General features: G+C 36.7%; 1 protein-coding gene across 1 annotated transcript in view; it reads right to left on the bottom strand.

Moving 5' to 3' along the window:
- CMC1 (C-X9-C motif containing 1) overlaps nucleotides 1-17,269 on the bottom strand; it is a 42,045-nt gene that overhangs the window by 12,707 nt on the left and 12,069 nt on the right. Inside the window, exon 2 of the mRNA XM_054274261.1 lies at nucleotides 16,725-16,817. Within this exon, the coding sequence (XP_054130236.1) occupies nucleotides 16,725-16,817 (93 nt within the window). The remainder of the gene's footprint in view (nucleotides 1-16,724; nucleotides 16,818-17,269) is intronic.

The following is a 17,269-nucleotide window of genomic DNA, read 5'->3' as shown; positions in this document are numbered from 1 at the left end:
CCTTTCATCTTATGTAAAATGTTTTAAATAAAGGACTGCAATAAGCAGGTACATTTCATCAGAATAAAAGTTGTAATTTTGAAGACAATAAAATAAAATACTGGTAGAGAGGGAATTTACAAACAAGTCTTGGATAAATCTACAAAGCAAAACAAAATGCACCAAAAACTAGGTATGAAAACCCCTCAAAAGAGAGAAACTGTTTTGCACTGTAAAGCTTAATAGGCAAATGGCATAAAAATCTGTGTGAGAACATTGACTTTACTAGCACAAATCCAGGTGCACTTTGGTACACTGAAACCTCGGGGACACAGCTCTACCTTCTCAAAGCTGACTACACTGTGCTCCTCAAGCTGTATGCAGAGGGATTCAAGTTTGGCAGGAGGGAGTTGTTTAGGTGCATCTATTCTGCCTGCTCCAATTATCTTGTTTCTGATGCAAAAATATCTTAGAGCATCAACATACAAATACAGCATAACATACAGTGTTATGAAAGAAACAGCAAAAACAATCACATAGATGCGGTTTCCATTTTTAGAAAAACAACCCAACTTATGAATTTATTTAGCAATTAAGCATGTTAACAGTGCATCTGCTACAAAATCATTGGCAAAGGAGATACTGAAAGTTAAGACAATGGGACACATATATGTAGCTCCAGTTTAGAAGCCATTTGTCACTTCTTCCTATGGCATGAGGATACTTCCAATGAAATATCACACGCCTATCCAAGCAAAACTACTGGTTTTGTCAATTGCTTTCTAAAGGAGGAGACTAAGATTATTCCTAACACATTCAATCACAGACCAATATCCAGGGCTCAACCTGCTGTAAGACCAGAACTGACAGAAGACCCCTGTGCATCACTCAGTGGCAGCTGAGGACACAAGAATCTGAAGCAGCATTCAGCAGCTGAGACATGAGCAGAAACTGACTGAGGGTCCTGGTTCTGTCACTACAACCCCCTGTGACTTTTTGTCTTCTGTTTATTTAGGACTGAAAGTAAGGACCTTTCCTGGTTGGGACTTCAGTGCTATGACTGGTTGACTGTGAATGCATTCTCCACCGGTACAACGAGATTAAAAAGAACCTAATGTGGCTAAAAATCTTTCCTCCATTTTCTCGGTTTTGAACTAAATGAGTTTTACTCACTGAATGCAGATGTACACATGCCTCTATCACCACAGATTTGTCAGCATGTAAGTTTTTTCCAAAGACTTGTCTCACCTTTATTCTGAAAGAAGAAAAAAACACCCAAAAGCTAGCATATGCTGTATTAATGTAAAACCCCTAGAGGGCAACTAAGCTTCAATTTCAACCTGCATAAATATTCAGCTCCTTAACTAGTTTACAGATTATGTAAACTATTTCCTTCAACCTTGTTTTTTTCCCCTCGTTTAAAAGAAATGAATCCTTTTCATTCTCAAATCACATTATTGCTGCCTATTTAGTGTAAGTTAATCACCACTGCCCAACCAGAGACCGAGTCCTCAACCCAACAAAGCTCAAATGTGCGCAAAAGAGAACAATAAAGAAAACACATGCAAAGGCTCCATTTAAACAAAGACAGAAAACAAGCATATGAAAGTCTGAAATCACTGTCTTTGCATTAAAGACCTTTAACAATAAGTCTTGTTTATTATTCAGCTTAGTATTAATTTATTGCATGGCATCTGTTTTCTTGTACAGCAGTCTGCTTGCAAGTCTCAAATTTATAAATCGAAGTTTACACTGTTAAGATTATTTGCCTGTTTTCCCCTACATACTAAGATTTCAGCCTTATATATTTGATTTAATTTAGATTTTGGTCTTTAGCTAAAGTCCAGAACTTTAGCTGGACTAAAGTGAAAGAAAAAAAAAAAAGGAAAGTGATTGGAGCCTCAAAAGTAAAAAGCCTATATTCAATTACAAATGCTCTTCCCAAATTTTAAATTGGTAACCAGTGTCCAGCTGAGCCTTGTTTGCCATGAACCAGCAGGCAGCAACTGCCCTTCCCCTACTCTGATCAGATCTTGTTGGGAGCTGAAAGACACTTACTATCCTGCCAGTCCACACCTGCACAGAACCTGCAGACACATTGATGCTTAATGTTAGAGAAGCCACTAACAAACCAATGGGATTCCCAAGATACGGAAGCAACCAGACAGACAGGGAAAAAATAGCTCAAAGAAATCCTTAGGAAATGCTTGCAAAGTCCAAGAGTTTCTACAAGGCTTTTGCAGAAGATCAAATACCCAAACAAAAATTGATAGCACTGCCATCCTTGCTTTATGCATACCAATGCAATGTCCCACACGCTGAACAGAGACTAAGAATGACTACCACTTTATCTCCTTTTAGTCACCCAAAATTTCCATGTCCCACCCAAAGCTGATTCTGAAAGTACCCTCCTGTCCTTGTTGCCTTGAGCCTTGACAAGGCAGGGGTAAGGGAATGGGGAAGAGGTAGAGAGGACTACAACTGGGATGAGATGTCTCCCATCCTACATGACTTAACCAAAAATCAAAGGAGGAGTTAGAGGAGCTGACATAAGTCTCCAAGAGTATTCCACTTATAAGGGTCTCCTCTCTGAACACTGCAGAACACAGTGAAGTAAATTCTATCCCCCTTGAGCTTTGAAAGACTGCAGAAGGGAGAAGAGGAAGGCCAGACTCTGTTTCTTACTCAGATTCATCCCCTCCGATTGCCTGAAATATAACAAGCTTTAGGAATTCATTCTGACTTTTTTGTCACAAGTTCAGTCAAGGCTTAGAGACCTGACGACTTGACAACTATTAGTACAAAAAATGCCCAAGTAAAATATTTTTGTACAATCAGTTCAGGTCTGGACACACAAAAGTTTGTAAGTACCAGATCTCTTTATAACACAGCAGAACCCTGATATCAGTGTATCAACCTTACAATCAAACTGAAGATGGTGATTATATTACATTAGAAACAAGGAGATTCCACCTGCTTCGCACAAAAGAATTACAGTCACTGTTACAATTTACTGCTTATGTGAAACGGATCTGGCTGAACCTGATACCACAACCCAAACATTGTTACCTTTAAGTACTTTTAACACATTTCCCAGAGGCAATTATTTCTCCTCTTTATTAGAGTGGCTGAACTACTTCCAGTCAAGTCAAGTCATTGCAACTCAAACATTAGGACCACAGAGATCTGTAACATCAGGTCTGGAACAAACAGCACTGCACTGAAACCACTGCAGAAAAGAAAATCATGAGACCAGAACTGTTCATCTGGTGGGAGAAGGTAGCCAAAGCAAAAGTCCACAATTCTGTTAAATATCTTCCTTCTACAGAAGTGCAAATACTATTTTTTGGGGTTGTAATTTACTAAGTACTCTCTGCCCAACAATGAATGTTGCTAAATGGTTTGTGCACAGTCAGTAAGTAGTATTTGCATGAATTCGACAGCAGAGTGAAGAGGGCAGATTCCCCCAACAGTATTTTGGGTTAAAACTGCTGAAGTTTTATAGTTACTCAACAGATGGAGCATATCAAAATGAACATACACCTGTCTTGCTGAAGCAAGAGTATCTTTTCCACACCATTCTCACTCTCCACAAAGCTGTCTGGAATATATAAAATAAAATATAAAAAATCATCACACATACATACATGAATATGCTTTTTAATTTCCATAAGTTTTCAAAAGTACAGGGACACCTCTATTACAAGGAAAAAGCTGAAGAACCATTAATACTACTACTCAACTGTAATGAAGCATTGTTACACACAGCTAATATAAAATATTTTAAACATAGGGCTTTTGATGTAAGTCATTGAAGATGCCAGAGAAGCTGTGAGCTCTTCTAGCACCCATTAAAGATTAGTTAATTACAAATTAAATCTTAAGTTATATAACCCCAAACAGTATTACCATGCTTTTCTATTCCTCTTTTCCATATTCTATGGAAAGCAAAGGTAAATTGCTGTTCATTAACTAGATACATGCTGAAGCCTACATTTAATGTAAAAAAACCCAAACCACTCAGAAAAGAAGCAAAACGACACATGCAAAGAAGCACAAGGAGGAAATCAGGACAGATCAGAAATGACAAAGATTATTTACACCGGAGAAAAAGAAAGAGTTCTTTTCACCATTGGCCTCATGAATCATTTTGACTGGGCTGTCAGAGTCACTGTAGAAAATTATCATCCCAAAGGCAGGAAAAAAAGTAATGAGCAACAAAGTTTGAAGTTGCAGACTGTGGTCACTCTTGTTCACTGGATATAATTTTCTTCAAGCTGAAAGCACACGTTCTCCCTCTGAATTTAAATGCAATTTTTAACATCTCACAGTATTAAAGATTTTTGGTGTCTTTGTTTAAAGTACTTAATCCTCCTGAAAACAAGTCTGGAATATCAGGGTTCAACACCTTCCCTAAGCCATTTCGGGGACTCTGACAGAAATAGTTGTCCAGGATGGTTACTGAGTAAGTATTTTCTTTTTCTTTTTTCCTTTTGGCTGGTTAACATAAATCAGATCATCCTCTTTCTTCCATTTGAAATCCTCCTTTTATTCAGATCACTGCCAGCAATCTGTCCAATATATGAGAACCCAAATTGCTTGATACGCAAAGAAAAATTAGTTCAGACATTAAATAAAAAAAAAAAAACAAAAAAAAACCCCAAAAAACTTAGAAAGCAAAAAGCATTTTTCAATTGTGAAATAGAACTAAGCACTGAAACAGGCCATAGTAGCTTAAACATTAACGAGATTACAGGACAAACACAGGCACACTAGGTATGGCCCCAACAGAAGATGATGGCCCAAAATGCCTTCCCAAAATCCTTTGCAGACCTGCAACCCTTTCATGCTTGATAAATGTGCCTCCAAGGGCATCAGGTTTGGTAAGCATTTTACAGAAATGAAGTTCATGCTTTTGAAGCATAGTTAGACCAGTCTAGATGGCATCAAGAAGTCCTACTTTCAACTCTCTCTGTCTTTCCACATTATACATTTTCTGTACATTTCCCACATATTAAACAATAGCATTCAGAAGGTCTTTTTGCAAAGATTAGCTGTGTCTCCCTAAAATAACTTTTTAAAAGTCTGACAGTCTACAGCCATAGGTGAGATCACATCTCAAACCACAATTCTGCAGTGCTTTATTTTCACCAATTTCATAGGCATCCGATTGTAGCAAAGAGCAAGGGACATTTCTGTCACCAGGAAACAAAGCAAGATCTGTCTCAAGCCTGGCATGCAAATGTAACAATATATTTTTGATTTTGTCCTTCAAAAAGGACTACTTAAACATCCCTGAAATGCTGTTATCTGAAAGCTTGAAGGGCATCATTTAGTGTATATTGAAGAGGAGAGAAAAGAAGAATAACTGGACTCTCCTTGGGAGATTCCAGATCACAGCCAGAAGGAACGAAAACTAAAAAGTGAACAACATTATGGGTGATAAAAGTAATACAAGGAAATCCAGAACATGAATATCAGAAGCCCCCCAAAAAGGGCAGTAGTGACTTAAAGAAATCTTTGTTTATACTCATTTTAGGAAAAAGGTAAGAAGGCAGATCTCTTAATACCATAACTGAAGTCCCAAATTCCCTACAACCATTTCAACTCCTTCCCAATACAATGAATAAATACTAAGAGAAGAATCTGTTCACTCCATCCAAGGGATATTTTCATGCACAGGTGTTCTACATTTTCTTCAAAATTCCTCCTTTCTTACTCACTATCCCATCAGCATGACTACCTTCCCTCCTTTCCATGATTCCTTTCAAACCCTTTACTAGTATTCCACTCAAATCTAGGATAGAGCAATTAAACTGCTTTTCTTGTTCCCTGATCATAAATTTAAAGCCTCATCCATACCTCTAAAGCTCTGTACAGCTCAAGCAGTCTTTGATCATCCCTTTTCCTATCCTCTGACCAGCTCTGCAGCTCTTAATTCCTCATCCAAAACACCTCCTGCCTTCTGTTACATGATTACACTTCCTGTAGAGGCATCCATCCTGATTTGGGGCAGCAAATGTTTCAGGTGCTCTTTTCTGCAGGACTGTTACGAATAAAATTCAGAGGGATGACAATACAACACAATGTTTTATGACCTTTCAATACTGTAGCCTTTAAGTAAAACACTCTCCAGAGCACAAATCCCCCTACTCTTTTTCTACGCAGCACCACAGAGACAACTGCTGGAAAGCATTTACAAAAGCAACAAAACTACATTTAGGGGTGGGAAAGAGGGGGATTATTTTTTGTTGTTGTTATTAAAAGGACCTGAAAAATAATGTACAAGAACATAGTTTTATTCAGCAACAGACAACATTGTCTCTAGCATTAAAAAAACCCACTTGTGCATTGTCAATGTTGTTACCACAGGACCCATTAGCTACTACATCAAAGAATAAGTACTAGAGGGACAACTCCCTCAGTTTGAGCTAAGCAATCTTTAGAACTACTGCTCTACATGTAAGAAGAACCTTAAAATGTTTCCATCCCAAAACAGGATAAAAATTTGAGATTTCACTGTTTTAAGAAAACAATGAAGAACACTTAGACCAAAAAAGCATGAAGAACACTTGGAACATCACCTCTTGTTTAAAGTGTGTGTAGTTGCTAAACTATGTTTCAACTTTGTGTTCACTTATTGCCTGATAAGACCTGTGATTCCTGTCCTTTTTTTTTTTTTTGACTGGTTCTGCTGAGTTATAACATTCTACACAAAATATGTACAACAGGTAAAGGCTCCAACATACAGGAGATCAAAACTACAACTCTCATAATTCATTGTCTCATTAAATCAAAGTATATTAAGTAAAATCACAACTCCTATTCTGATTTCAATTTAGTATTAATTCCCATTGAGCTTCATTTCAATTTCTGAGGTTTGGATAAGCAATTTTCTTTGGCAAATACACTTACCAACTCCATGTGTTTTCTAAAGAATGGACAGAAGCTTTCCCCTATCACCTTATGCCAAATACAAGGTCAATATATTGTTTTTAGGCTGCATGAATGCTCACTAGTTATTGTATTTCTGAATTCACAGAAGCAACACTTTGATCAAACTAAGTTTTATTTTCCACTGCTGAACCTAATAGTACCTATACAACACACTCTGACTTCTACAGTTGAAAAATAACCTATTTTCTGTGTGAAACTAACCCAAGGGTAATATTAATAATTCATATACAACATAAATATTTATACACAGGCAATGAGAATATAGCATGACCTCTTAGAAGTATTAAGATTTATTTACACTAACTGCTAACTGTCTAACTGTTGAATGCAGTACCTAAGAGGGATATAGCAAAATTTCAGAGCAACAACTTCATACACTGTTAAGGACAGGCAGCTAAAACAAGAGATACTGTGAGTCACAAGAACTGCCACTGCTCTGTCCACTCACGCCACACTAACGCCTCACTGTAACACTCTAACACTGCACCCAGAGTTTATTGCCACCACCAGAATGGATGCAAAAAACCCCTCACAGAATCCCAGGTTTGTGCTCCCTTGCTGGTAGTAAGAGTGACTGACACAGAAGAATTACAATGTTTCAAGTGGAAAAGAAAACTCTGAGATCAGCAAACACTGTGTATAACACCTGAGAAAAGGCATTAGTCAGGGGCTGGAACTCACCCTTTTGTTGGGAGAAGAACTTGACCATGTCTCCTCCACTCCTCCCCTCACATGGTTCCCTAAAGACTGATCTAAATACCATGAAATACCCCACGATCATTAGATACAGGTAAGGTTGCATTTCTTTATTTTTACAGTTTGTACCAATCTTACCTCACCAGGACCCTAAGACACAAAACCAGCTATTCAATCTAACACTATAGAGTGTACTAGTGGAGAACTGGAAATAATTAGAGCACATAAAAGGCATATCCATCAATGTTAGCATCATTCCTGAAAAAACAAGTTTGGAGAAATTATGACAGAGAAGAGACTTTTAAACTTTTCTCATCAGTGGGCACAGAATTTCCAGGTACAGAAGTCAAATGAAGACAGCAACAATGTTTCAGCTTCAATGGGGAATTTGTCAGGGAGTAGTAATATGACCAAAGGGTAGGAACAACTGATTATTTGGATGCTTAATTTCAAGTTCAACGCTTTCAACAATCCAAATTAAACAAGAGGACAAAAGCAGTTAGTTTTTTTCTTTCCTTATATGCAATTAAGGAAAGAAAAAATCCATTCTGCAGATGTTAAAACAATCTGGAAGAATAGTTTTCCTCCTAAAACTGGATTACCAGCTGAACACCATAACACAATAATTGTATTTCACCATAAGAGCTGCAGAAGAAGCAAACCTCTATTAAACTTTCAGCAGTTAGCTTGGTGAGTGCTCTTGTCATGGATATTACTGCCATGTACTACAATAATCCAAAACCACACAGGCATCTTCTTTTTACACCAGCATTTATTAAGAACATGCCGTTAATCTGGGCTATCTTAATATATTTATGTTGGACAGAGAAATCAATTTGAAATTCAGGATCTTAGCTGGAAACCAATAAAATCTGTAACTTGAGAAAAGCAAACTGAAAGACTGCACAAAACACAGATAACCTTTTGAGGTTCTCATCTATGAGCTCAGAACTACCAATATCACTTTAATATCTATACATAAAAATCTCTACCAGGTAAGAGAATCAAAATCAGAACAGGGCTTGTACGATATGGCAACCTGGCTGAAATTGATATTCATTAAAGTACTCTTTGCATGAATAGGAGCATTTGGACTCTGTGGTCTTTATCAGAGCCCCAGCTGGTAATGGTTGAAGGTTAATGCCTTACCCCATTCTGTTCAATTTTCTGTCCTAATTAGTCCTCTAAATCTATAGCTGTGAGCACCAAGTGTCTGTGCTCAAAAGAAACTAATTAATGCTAGCAAATTAGATCAAGTCCAAAGATCCAACAGCCAAACTCTTAAATGCTCCTTGTTAATAGGAAGTGTAGCTGTCAATAACTGCTGTTGGTGGCTATAATGAGGCCTCTTTCTTTCACTGAAAGTGATTTCATTTCTCTTTGTCCCTGTAAAAGCTGTTCCTTTCCCTAATAAATAAAAAAATAAAAAATAAAAAACCCACACAACTAAGTTGTAGTGGTAAAGCTAGCAGCAGTCTGACCCATTTCTTGTCATCAGCTGGGTTGAAATGACATGGACAGGGGGAAGAACAAAAATAATCAAACCAGGCAAGTTCTCTCCATGAACATTTTCTTCAAAGTGCTCAAAACTAGTTAGAACACTGAAATTTCTATCATCAAGCAAGACAATATGCCTTCATAATTCTTTTCTATAAATTAGCTTAGGGTAGTTCATGCTGTTATCATTCACTCAAGGAAACAAACAAACACACACAAATCTAGAATCTCATGTCTTTAAATTCTAATTTACATATAGCTTTTCTCTCTGCCCAGTTTGATGGAGCAAAGCTCAATATACCATAATCCCTCTAGAGATTGTATTAATTCACATAGTTAAATGTGATGAGAGTAAATTTTCATTGGAAATACATAGCACTGAATAATTTTTCCAAAATAAAAGCTATTGTGTGCAAATAAGAGCATCGTATAAAAATTCAGCATCTTACTCTCAAGGAATGCAAGCCAGAAAAAAGCTCATAGCAATTTACTATTAGTACTAAATATAACTGCAAACTACCAAAACATCTAAAATAATTTAAATAACTGACTACTGCACAACATGTAAAACATAATGTAATATTAATAGTTTCATATAAGGTCATGTGGTCACACAATATGACTATAATACACTTCAATATTCAGATAATAAATATAGCAACAGAGGACAAAAGCTTTCCTCCATTCTCCACCTGCAATTTTGTTGCTGAATTGAAACTATGTTCTCAAATTACACTAACCTTCCTCTCACAAAAAATGGAGTTGCAGAGAATAATGCAGCTTTTTTTTTTTCATCCTCCTAAGAGAAGGCTATTGTGGTCATAAAAAATCTGTGATTCTTCCACTGTAACTCTTAGGCTTTCCACCAAACTCTGAATAATATGGATGTAAGCACATGTAAGCAATTTCTGATCACAGCAGCTCAATTTAAAAAAAGGTACCAGCAGCTGTCATGTTAACTCATTGATTTTTATCAGTCACTTGATCTTTTTGCTTTGGTCAATTAGAAGATCACTGTGTTCCCACATATTCCTAGGAGATGTGAACTTGAAAAAAATTGTAAGGACTGTATTTTCACAATGATGCAAAGTGGATGAGCAAAGCTCAGCTGTAAATGGTGATTTCAGTTTTAATTTGCTATAAGACAACATTCATGAAAATTTTTAAGTAGAGCTGTCATGTAATTTCCCTCTACTATCAGTGTTAGCATTTTCTGATGTCAGAACTGTAGGTACCAACAGGTTAATCCTCCCTCAGCATTCAACAAGGGTTGGCAACAATTAACAGAACTCAGTCTGCAATACCAGGGAATATAAGAAACATCAAGCAAAATTTGCTAAGGATTTCACACGTTTCATTATCTGCATTTCTGATAGGAAACTATATATAAAAAGAATGGGGGTTTTTAAGAAGCAGTATCTAAAGGTGTGCTTGGGCATTTAAATGTACAGCACCACATGTAGTTCAATCAGAAATTTCTTTGCATTTCTGGACCTTGCTATGTCAGGTGTAAGGGTCATGGTCTAGAGCAGGTGGCCCCCAGGGGGACAGAGATAATGTCAGTGACAGGACTGTTGAGTAACTGCACATTATCAAAACTCCTGATGACACTGGTCATGCTCAACTGTAGAGAAGCCTGCAGTAGTGTTGCATCCCATCATCTTCACTAAGTATCAACACGAGCCCTGAGGAGGAGAGGGCTAATGGGAAATCTGGAGAATGGGAGGAGGATGGTTGCTTGGAAATGTCCTTTTCCAGCCACACTTTCCAAACCATTTTTAAAGCCCTGCCAAGTATTATGAGATTTTTTCAGCAATGTAACTCCAGTTGCTTTAATTACACGGCTCCTCCAGGCAACAGAACCAACACAACAGTGTTCTCCAGTGAAGGTCCTCAACTCAGTACAAGGAGAAATATCTTCCTTGTGTCTCCCTTGTAAAAATTTTTAAATAGATCAATAATTTTTTTTAAAGGACAGAACAACCTTGATCATCTTGATCAAACGGATGTCTCCCAGAATATGCTTAAAATAAGAAATGGCTACCTCTATTTCACCATCTTTCTAATGGCAGAACCAGGCTGAACTATCTGTCCCTGCAGTGACCCTGAAAATACTGTAAGTCTATTTCATATTGAATCCTTCAATCATACAAAGGAGTCTCAGTTACAGAAGATGTTTGCAGGTCCTCTTCATGACCCTAAGAGCCCAAATCCAGATGATGTGACAGTAACAGACAACAAAATTCAGAGGAAAGACGTTCAGAACTTAAACCCCTTGTCACTGGAGCAGGTTGCTCTTCTCCCAGGAAAAAAAAAGTTGCAACGTTTTGGAAGGTAGGCAGAAATGCTTTACAATACAACCAGTACATGAAACATCTACAATAAATATAATACAGAATTAATTTCATGAATGACTCTGTGACCCAGTAATTTCTTTTTGGGATCTCAATTCAACACTTCTTCAGAGTCTAAACTTTCAACATCTCAAAGTCAGTCAGTCGTTTCTATTTTCCAAGCCAAGTAATCCAAAATTAAATCAAATTAAGCTGACAGCTCAAGTTTCTGTATTTCTGTTACTAAAAAAAAACCTATCAAATTCAGTTTCAGAATCTGTAACTTTGAACAGCAGAGTAAGTGCTCTCAAAAAATTAGACAAACTCTTTAGAAATGATTAAGAAACAACTACAGCTTTTGCAAATTTTTCCATAACTGTCCCAAGTTTTAGAGCATGGAGCTGTCCCGAGTTTTAGGGCATGGACTCATGGAAAGCAAAGCACAGCTTGGTGAAACTACAGAACTTCTGATGTGCTAAAGGTCACCATTCTGATGAAAAACGCCAACTCCATGTTCCTGAAATTTGCTATGAATTTGCCTTGAAGAAGCTTACTCATATTTAGATTTTATAACTAGAAATTAAAGCAAAACAGGAAAACAGCTCGCTTAAGAAATTATTTCATAAAAGCAGTAAGTGAGGCAAAGGCTAACAAATGATCCTTTTAGTTACTTAGGTTTGAAATGCAAGGACATGCTGATACAGAAATTTATAATTTAATATTGTTTCAGGCAGACTCATGCTATAGTTTGTAAAGATACAGTGAAACATTCCTTTATGACAATGTTTTTGGGGTTTTTTGTTTGCTGGTTTTTTGACACTTTTGCCCACAATTTCACATACACACATACAATGCATGGATATGAACACAATAAAGCATATTTACATAACGGTCACAGAAAACTGACTAGTATTTCCCAGAAAGCATGTTAACAGAATTACTACCCATGTTGACAAAACTACTAATATATCCATTTTCACTGAAAAAAGTGCTTGAAAATCCTAAATCACACAAAAATCTTTCTGAAACTGAGAGCTACAAAATTCTTAAGAAACACGCAGAACACACAAGAACTTATACTGGAACAATCTGAAAAAAAAATTGTAAGCAAATTTAAATAATCTAAGTAAAATGGTATATGACCAGAGTGGACATACTTTCCATGGTTATTTTTTCCCTAAGCCATTTTGGTAGGCTGACAACCACACACAGCAATGAGCCAGCCTTTTAACTGTGTGCTAGGATCACTTCTTAAGTTAACAAGAGCCTTTTATTTTTTATTTATTTCTGTAACCCTTGGGGTTTCTTTTCCCTAGACAGCTCTGGAACACGTGCTGGACAGGCTGTCATTACTTGCATTATTAGCTCTGATAAGCACACAGCTCTAGGTGGTATAGCTGCAGGCTAAGGTACCGGGCTGGCTACAGATGGACCCTGTGCTCATGCAGAGCACTATTGAATGTACAGGGGCTCCCCATAGGGACACATGTGAACCCAGCCTGATCAAGCCAATTGTAAGGGCCCATACTTGTGGAATAGCCTCATTTCCTACACTACTGATGCATTTATCACAATTTCCTAAAGACAAAAAGAAACAGAGGTCTACTAATAGGAGTTTCTCAAACATGAACTTAACATAAAGCAGAAAAATCCTACATTGAGAGCAAGTTAAATGAGTAACTCTGCCCTCAGTGTAAACAACTCCATTTCATGCATGTGTGTACACTCCACAGCACACAAACTAAGTCACAAGAGCTTTGATTACTTAATTACACAGCTTATGTTCATAGCTTATAATTGTTTACAGCATAAAAAGCATAGCCTCTTTACTCTGATTAACACCTATCCCTGTGTACTAACAAGACAAATTTATTCCAGGAATAATCTCACAATGGATTTATGAGATGGTAAATCTACTGATCACAAAACTGTTTAAGCTTCATCTCCCATGGTTTGGTCTCTCCCCTCCACCCAGATGAAAAGGTGTACAACAAAATAACTGAAGCTCTGCTACCACCTTTTTATTTTAATAGAGGTATTAATGTGGGGTTTTGCTCACCTATTTGACGAAAAAAATTGTTTCAGAAATACTCAGTTTCTACTTCTAACTTTCACACAATTTGATCAAAGTTGGTGACAGGTGACAGAAGAATTATGGGGAGATGGATGCATCCACAAACCTTATTTTCCTAAAGATACAAAACTAAACTCTACACAGGAGAAAGAAGGAAGAAATTACAATTTTGCTTAACAGAAAAACCATAACATTTGGCTTTAAAATTTATGTAGGAAAAAAGATGGAGAAGCTGCGAGGTAATGGTTCACAGCTCACAGCTCAAGAACCTCCAATATTGGCTGCTGCCACAGAAAATGATGCTGAAACCAAACTCCTCATGTTGCACAAAGTTCAGAGGAGAAAAATACATTCACACTGTGCCTTTGGTTAACCTCAAACAATATTATACAAATAGCAAGCTCTCAAAATACTTTTAACCAACATCTTTCAAACCATCCACGCCACTGTAATTGCTTTTCATCTTCATTTTTTTTCCCCAACAGGTATAGAATTCAAAGTAAAAATGATTCAACTATTGTTGAATATAACTGAACAATATATAATATAATATAATTGAACAATATAACTATTGTTCAAATTTAAAAAAAAGGTCTGTTAAGTCCTTCTGGCAGCACTAGAAGGCACCTATTACATGATGCCACTTTTCTTTGACAGATATTATGGTAACACTAGTTTTTAAAATTTTTTGGAGAACCTCTGAAAGCAGATGCTTAAAAATACACTGGTCCACTTTACCTAGACTTGACTCTAGTCATAGAGTGCCCTAGTGATAAAACTCCAGAAACTTCCTTTGAAGTTTCTTAAATAATAGCAAAACACAAAAAGCCACATGCCACTAGGGAAATAACTGTTCTTCCTGTCATGGTAAAACTTGCTGAAATAATTCAGGGAAAACAATATGGCAACAAACTAAAATGCACTCCTTTGTCACTAAATACTGTTGGAAGATGCACAGAAGACACTGCTAAAGATTTGAAGAAACAAGTGTTAAAACAAGTTACATAGTGTGGGAGGTTTGCTATACAGTTGAGTTTGAACGTAGAGAAGTTTTTAACTTCTCACACTTTGTGGTATTTGCATTTCAACAACAAAATGCACAAAAATATACTTTTTTTTGTGAGCCACTAAAGGAAAGATGCACTACAGAAGATCTATTCTCAACAGGAAGTAGCATCTTGAATAAAAAACAATGTATTATGGAAAAGCTGTGCAAATGTAGCTACTGATGGAGTGGCTGCTTTGACTGGAATAAGAAGGGAATTCCGGACTAAGGCTACAGAGATAGCACTGCACATGAAACTCCTTCACTGCCTCACTCAGAGGTGAGCTATTGCAGCAAAGCAGTTGGAGCCAGGAGTGCACAGTGTGCTGCAGGACGGCATCAATGTTATAACCTGACAAAAATGAGCCTTCAAACAGTGGCATCTTTACCAGATTTTGTAATGAGATGGGGACGGGCCACAAAAATCCCTGGCAGCACAGACAGGTTTGCTCTCTGGATAATTTGTGGCAAAGTGCTTCAAAGAGTTGTCTTTTGTAAAAAAAAATGTGTCAGGTTTGACAAGTGCTCCAAATCCACTGACCTTTTCAGTGATGACAAGTGGCTGTGAGCAGTTTGCTACCTAGCAGGAATTTCCAAAACCTAAGCACTCAATGTGTCCCTTTAAGGTGAAGGTGTCATTTTAATAATGACTAAGAAAGTAAATCCTTTGCAAAAGAAACTTGCATTTTGAAAACAGGTATTTGGATATGTTCACCTAATTATGTAATTTTTGGTTTGGTTTTGTAGGTGAACAAAACATGTGTCACCTACAAAAACCTCCTATATCTGTGCACTTTAAAAGGATATCAACCTTTCTACCTGTTAAAAACCTTTCTAACCTGTTAAAAATCTTCCCAAGGAGAGTTTTAGGGGGTTGAAAACACTGACATGCATTAGTTTGGAAGAAAAACTGATTGACATCGGGGGAGAAGATAATTTATTAGCCTAATTTCAAGAAAACCATTTGCAAAACTTGTGGATAGGACTGAAAAATGAGTATAGGTAAGTAAAATTACCTCTGTAATTTTACACCTCTGTAAGGTATCTTTTCTGGGCACCTATCAAGATCAAGTATTGAAATACACTGGATTGAGAACCAGGTATTCAAATTCCTATATCACAGTGTTAAAGATTTTAAAAACTATGATGCATCTTCAGTCATATAGATCTCAATAAAAAGTACTGTTATTAGCAGTAATCTTTTTAGATTGATAAATATTTAAAATATTTTAAAGTACTGTTTATTTCACCTTTATCTCATCCTTTTTAAACTTCTATTTTTATGTTTTATAATGTATATAACATACAGTACAGTGATACATTTACATAATTTATAAATGAATATACCCATATTGGGAATGTGCAGTCAGAAAATTTTTACTGCTGGAGTGCATGAACAAAAGAAGTTTAAAGAGCTCAGATCTGGATGATCGAATGCAAATGCTCTCTACTGAAAGCCGACACTTGTACAGAATAATTCAGTGGCTTTTCATCCATTCTTACATCCCTCTCATAGCAGCATTCTTGGTTTACCTGTGTGTAAGCAGCCCTCAGCAGAGGGGGTGACACCACTTTAAGGAGTTATTGAAGAGTTATTAATTTAAAGAGTCCAGTGCTCTTCACAAGAAAATGAAAGAGGCAGTGCACTGCATCACTCTATTTCAACATCTGTCTAGTAACATGTGTGTGTTTATGTGCATGGATCATTTCAATGCTGGGGCAAGGAAAGGATGCAGTAAGTTGGGAATATTTAAACAAATTTGTTATAATGAGAGAAGCCTTAACTGAAGGTTTGCATGAGGCAGGCGAATTTATTTAAGTATTGAATATTCATACAGAAACACAATAACTCTTGTGCTGCTCTGTCATCACCAAACTGAGAAGTGAAAAAATTTTGTATTAATCATACTAAATTCGACAGCCCCTGAGAGTAAAAAATTTTGGAAAATAGTCCAAAATTTTTTACCAAGCAGCCAAAGCCAACACAGCAGATTTATATGCTTCAATACTGGTTTCACAGTGAGCTGATAAAGATGGAGATCACACATATTAATTCTCTGACTACATGATTTCAAAAACAAGGATTATATTCAGGGCACAAAAGTGAGTACATCTGATCTCCTAATGAATATTTGACTCTTACCTTGCACCTTATCTGAACACAGCTCCTTGGCTCGATCCCTCATTATTTGTGGAATCAAAACATCTTTTTCTACATGTCTCAGCTTAGAATTTTCTGCAAGAGTGAAAAAAAAGATAATTTTGAAAAAAAAATTGTTATCCATACATCAGAAAGAGTCAATCTAAAGAAATAACACAACATTGTTTATGTAACATACAGGAGTATACTAAAACCGTCACAAACAGCAGCAGAAAATACCATGAAAAGACTATATAGACCAAAAGGATGGAAAGTCCAAAATTTGCTCAGATACAAATATGAGCATTATCCTGAATATTTCTACTCTGTTTAATATGCACTGTGAACCAAAAATAAAGGAGCAAATTCTGGCAGCACATTTGTATTTCTGCCTTATTGAATAAAAAATCTGTATACAGACAGCACAGCAATTAAATACTTTTATTTCTTTTTATTATACTAATATTTTTTTATGGCCATGATCTGTATGCACTCTTTCATTCACTAACACAAAGCTGAGAAAAACAGCACACACTAGAGCACAAGCT

This window comes from Melozone crissalis, unplaced genomic scaffold, assembly GCF_028551555.1.
Source record: "Melozone crissalis strain CALT ecotype California unplaced genomic scaffold, PUWL_Pcris_2 ptg000016l_1, whole genome shotgun sequence".
NCBI classification, from domain to species: Eukaryota; Metazoa; Chordata; class Aves; order Passeriformes; family Passerellidae; genus Melozone; species Melozone crissalis.
This window is presented reverse-complemented; position numbering and strand designations above follow the sequence as displayed.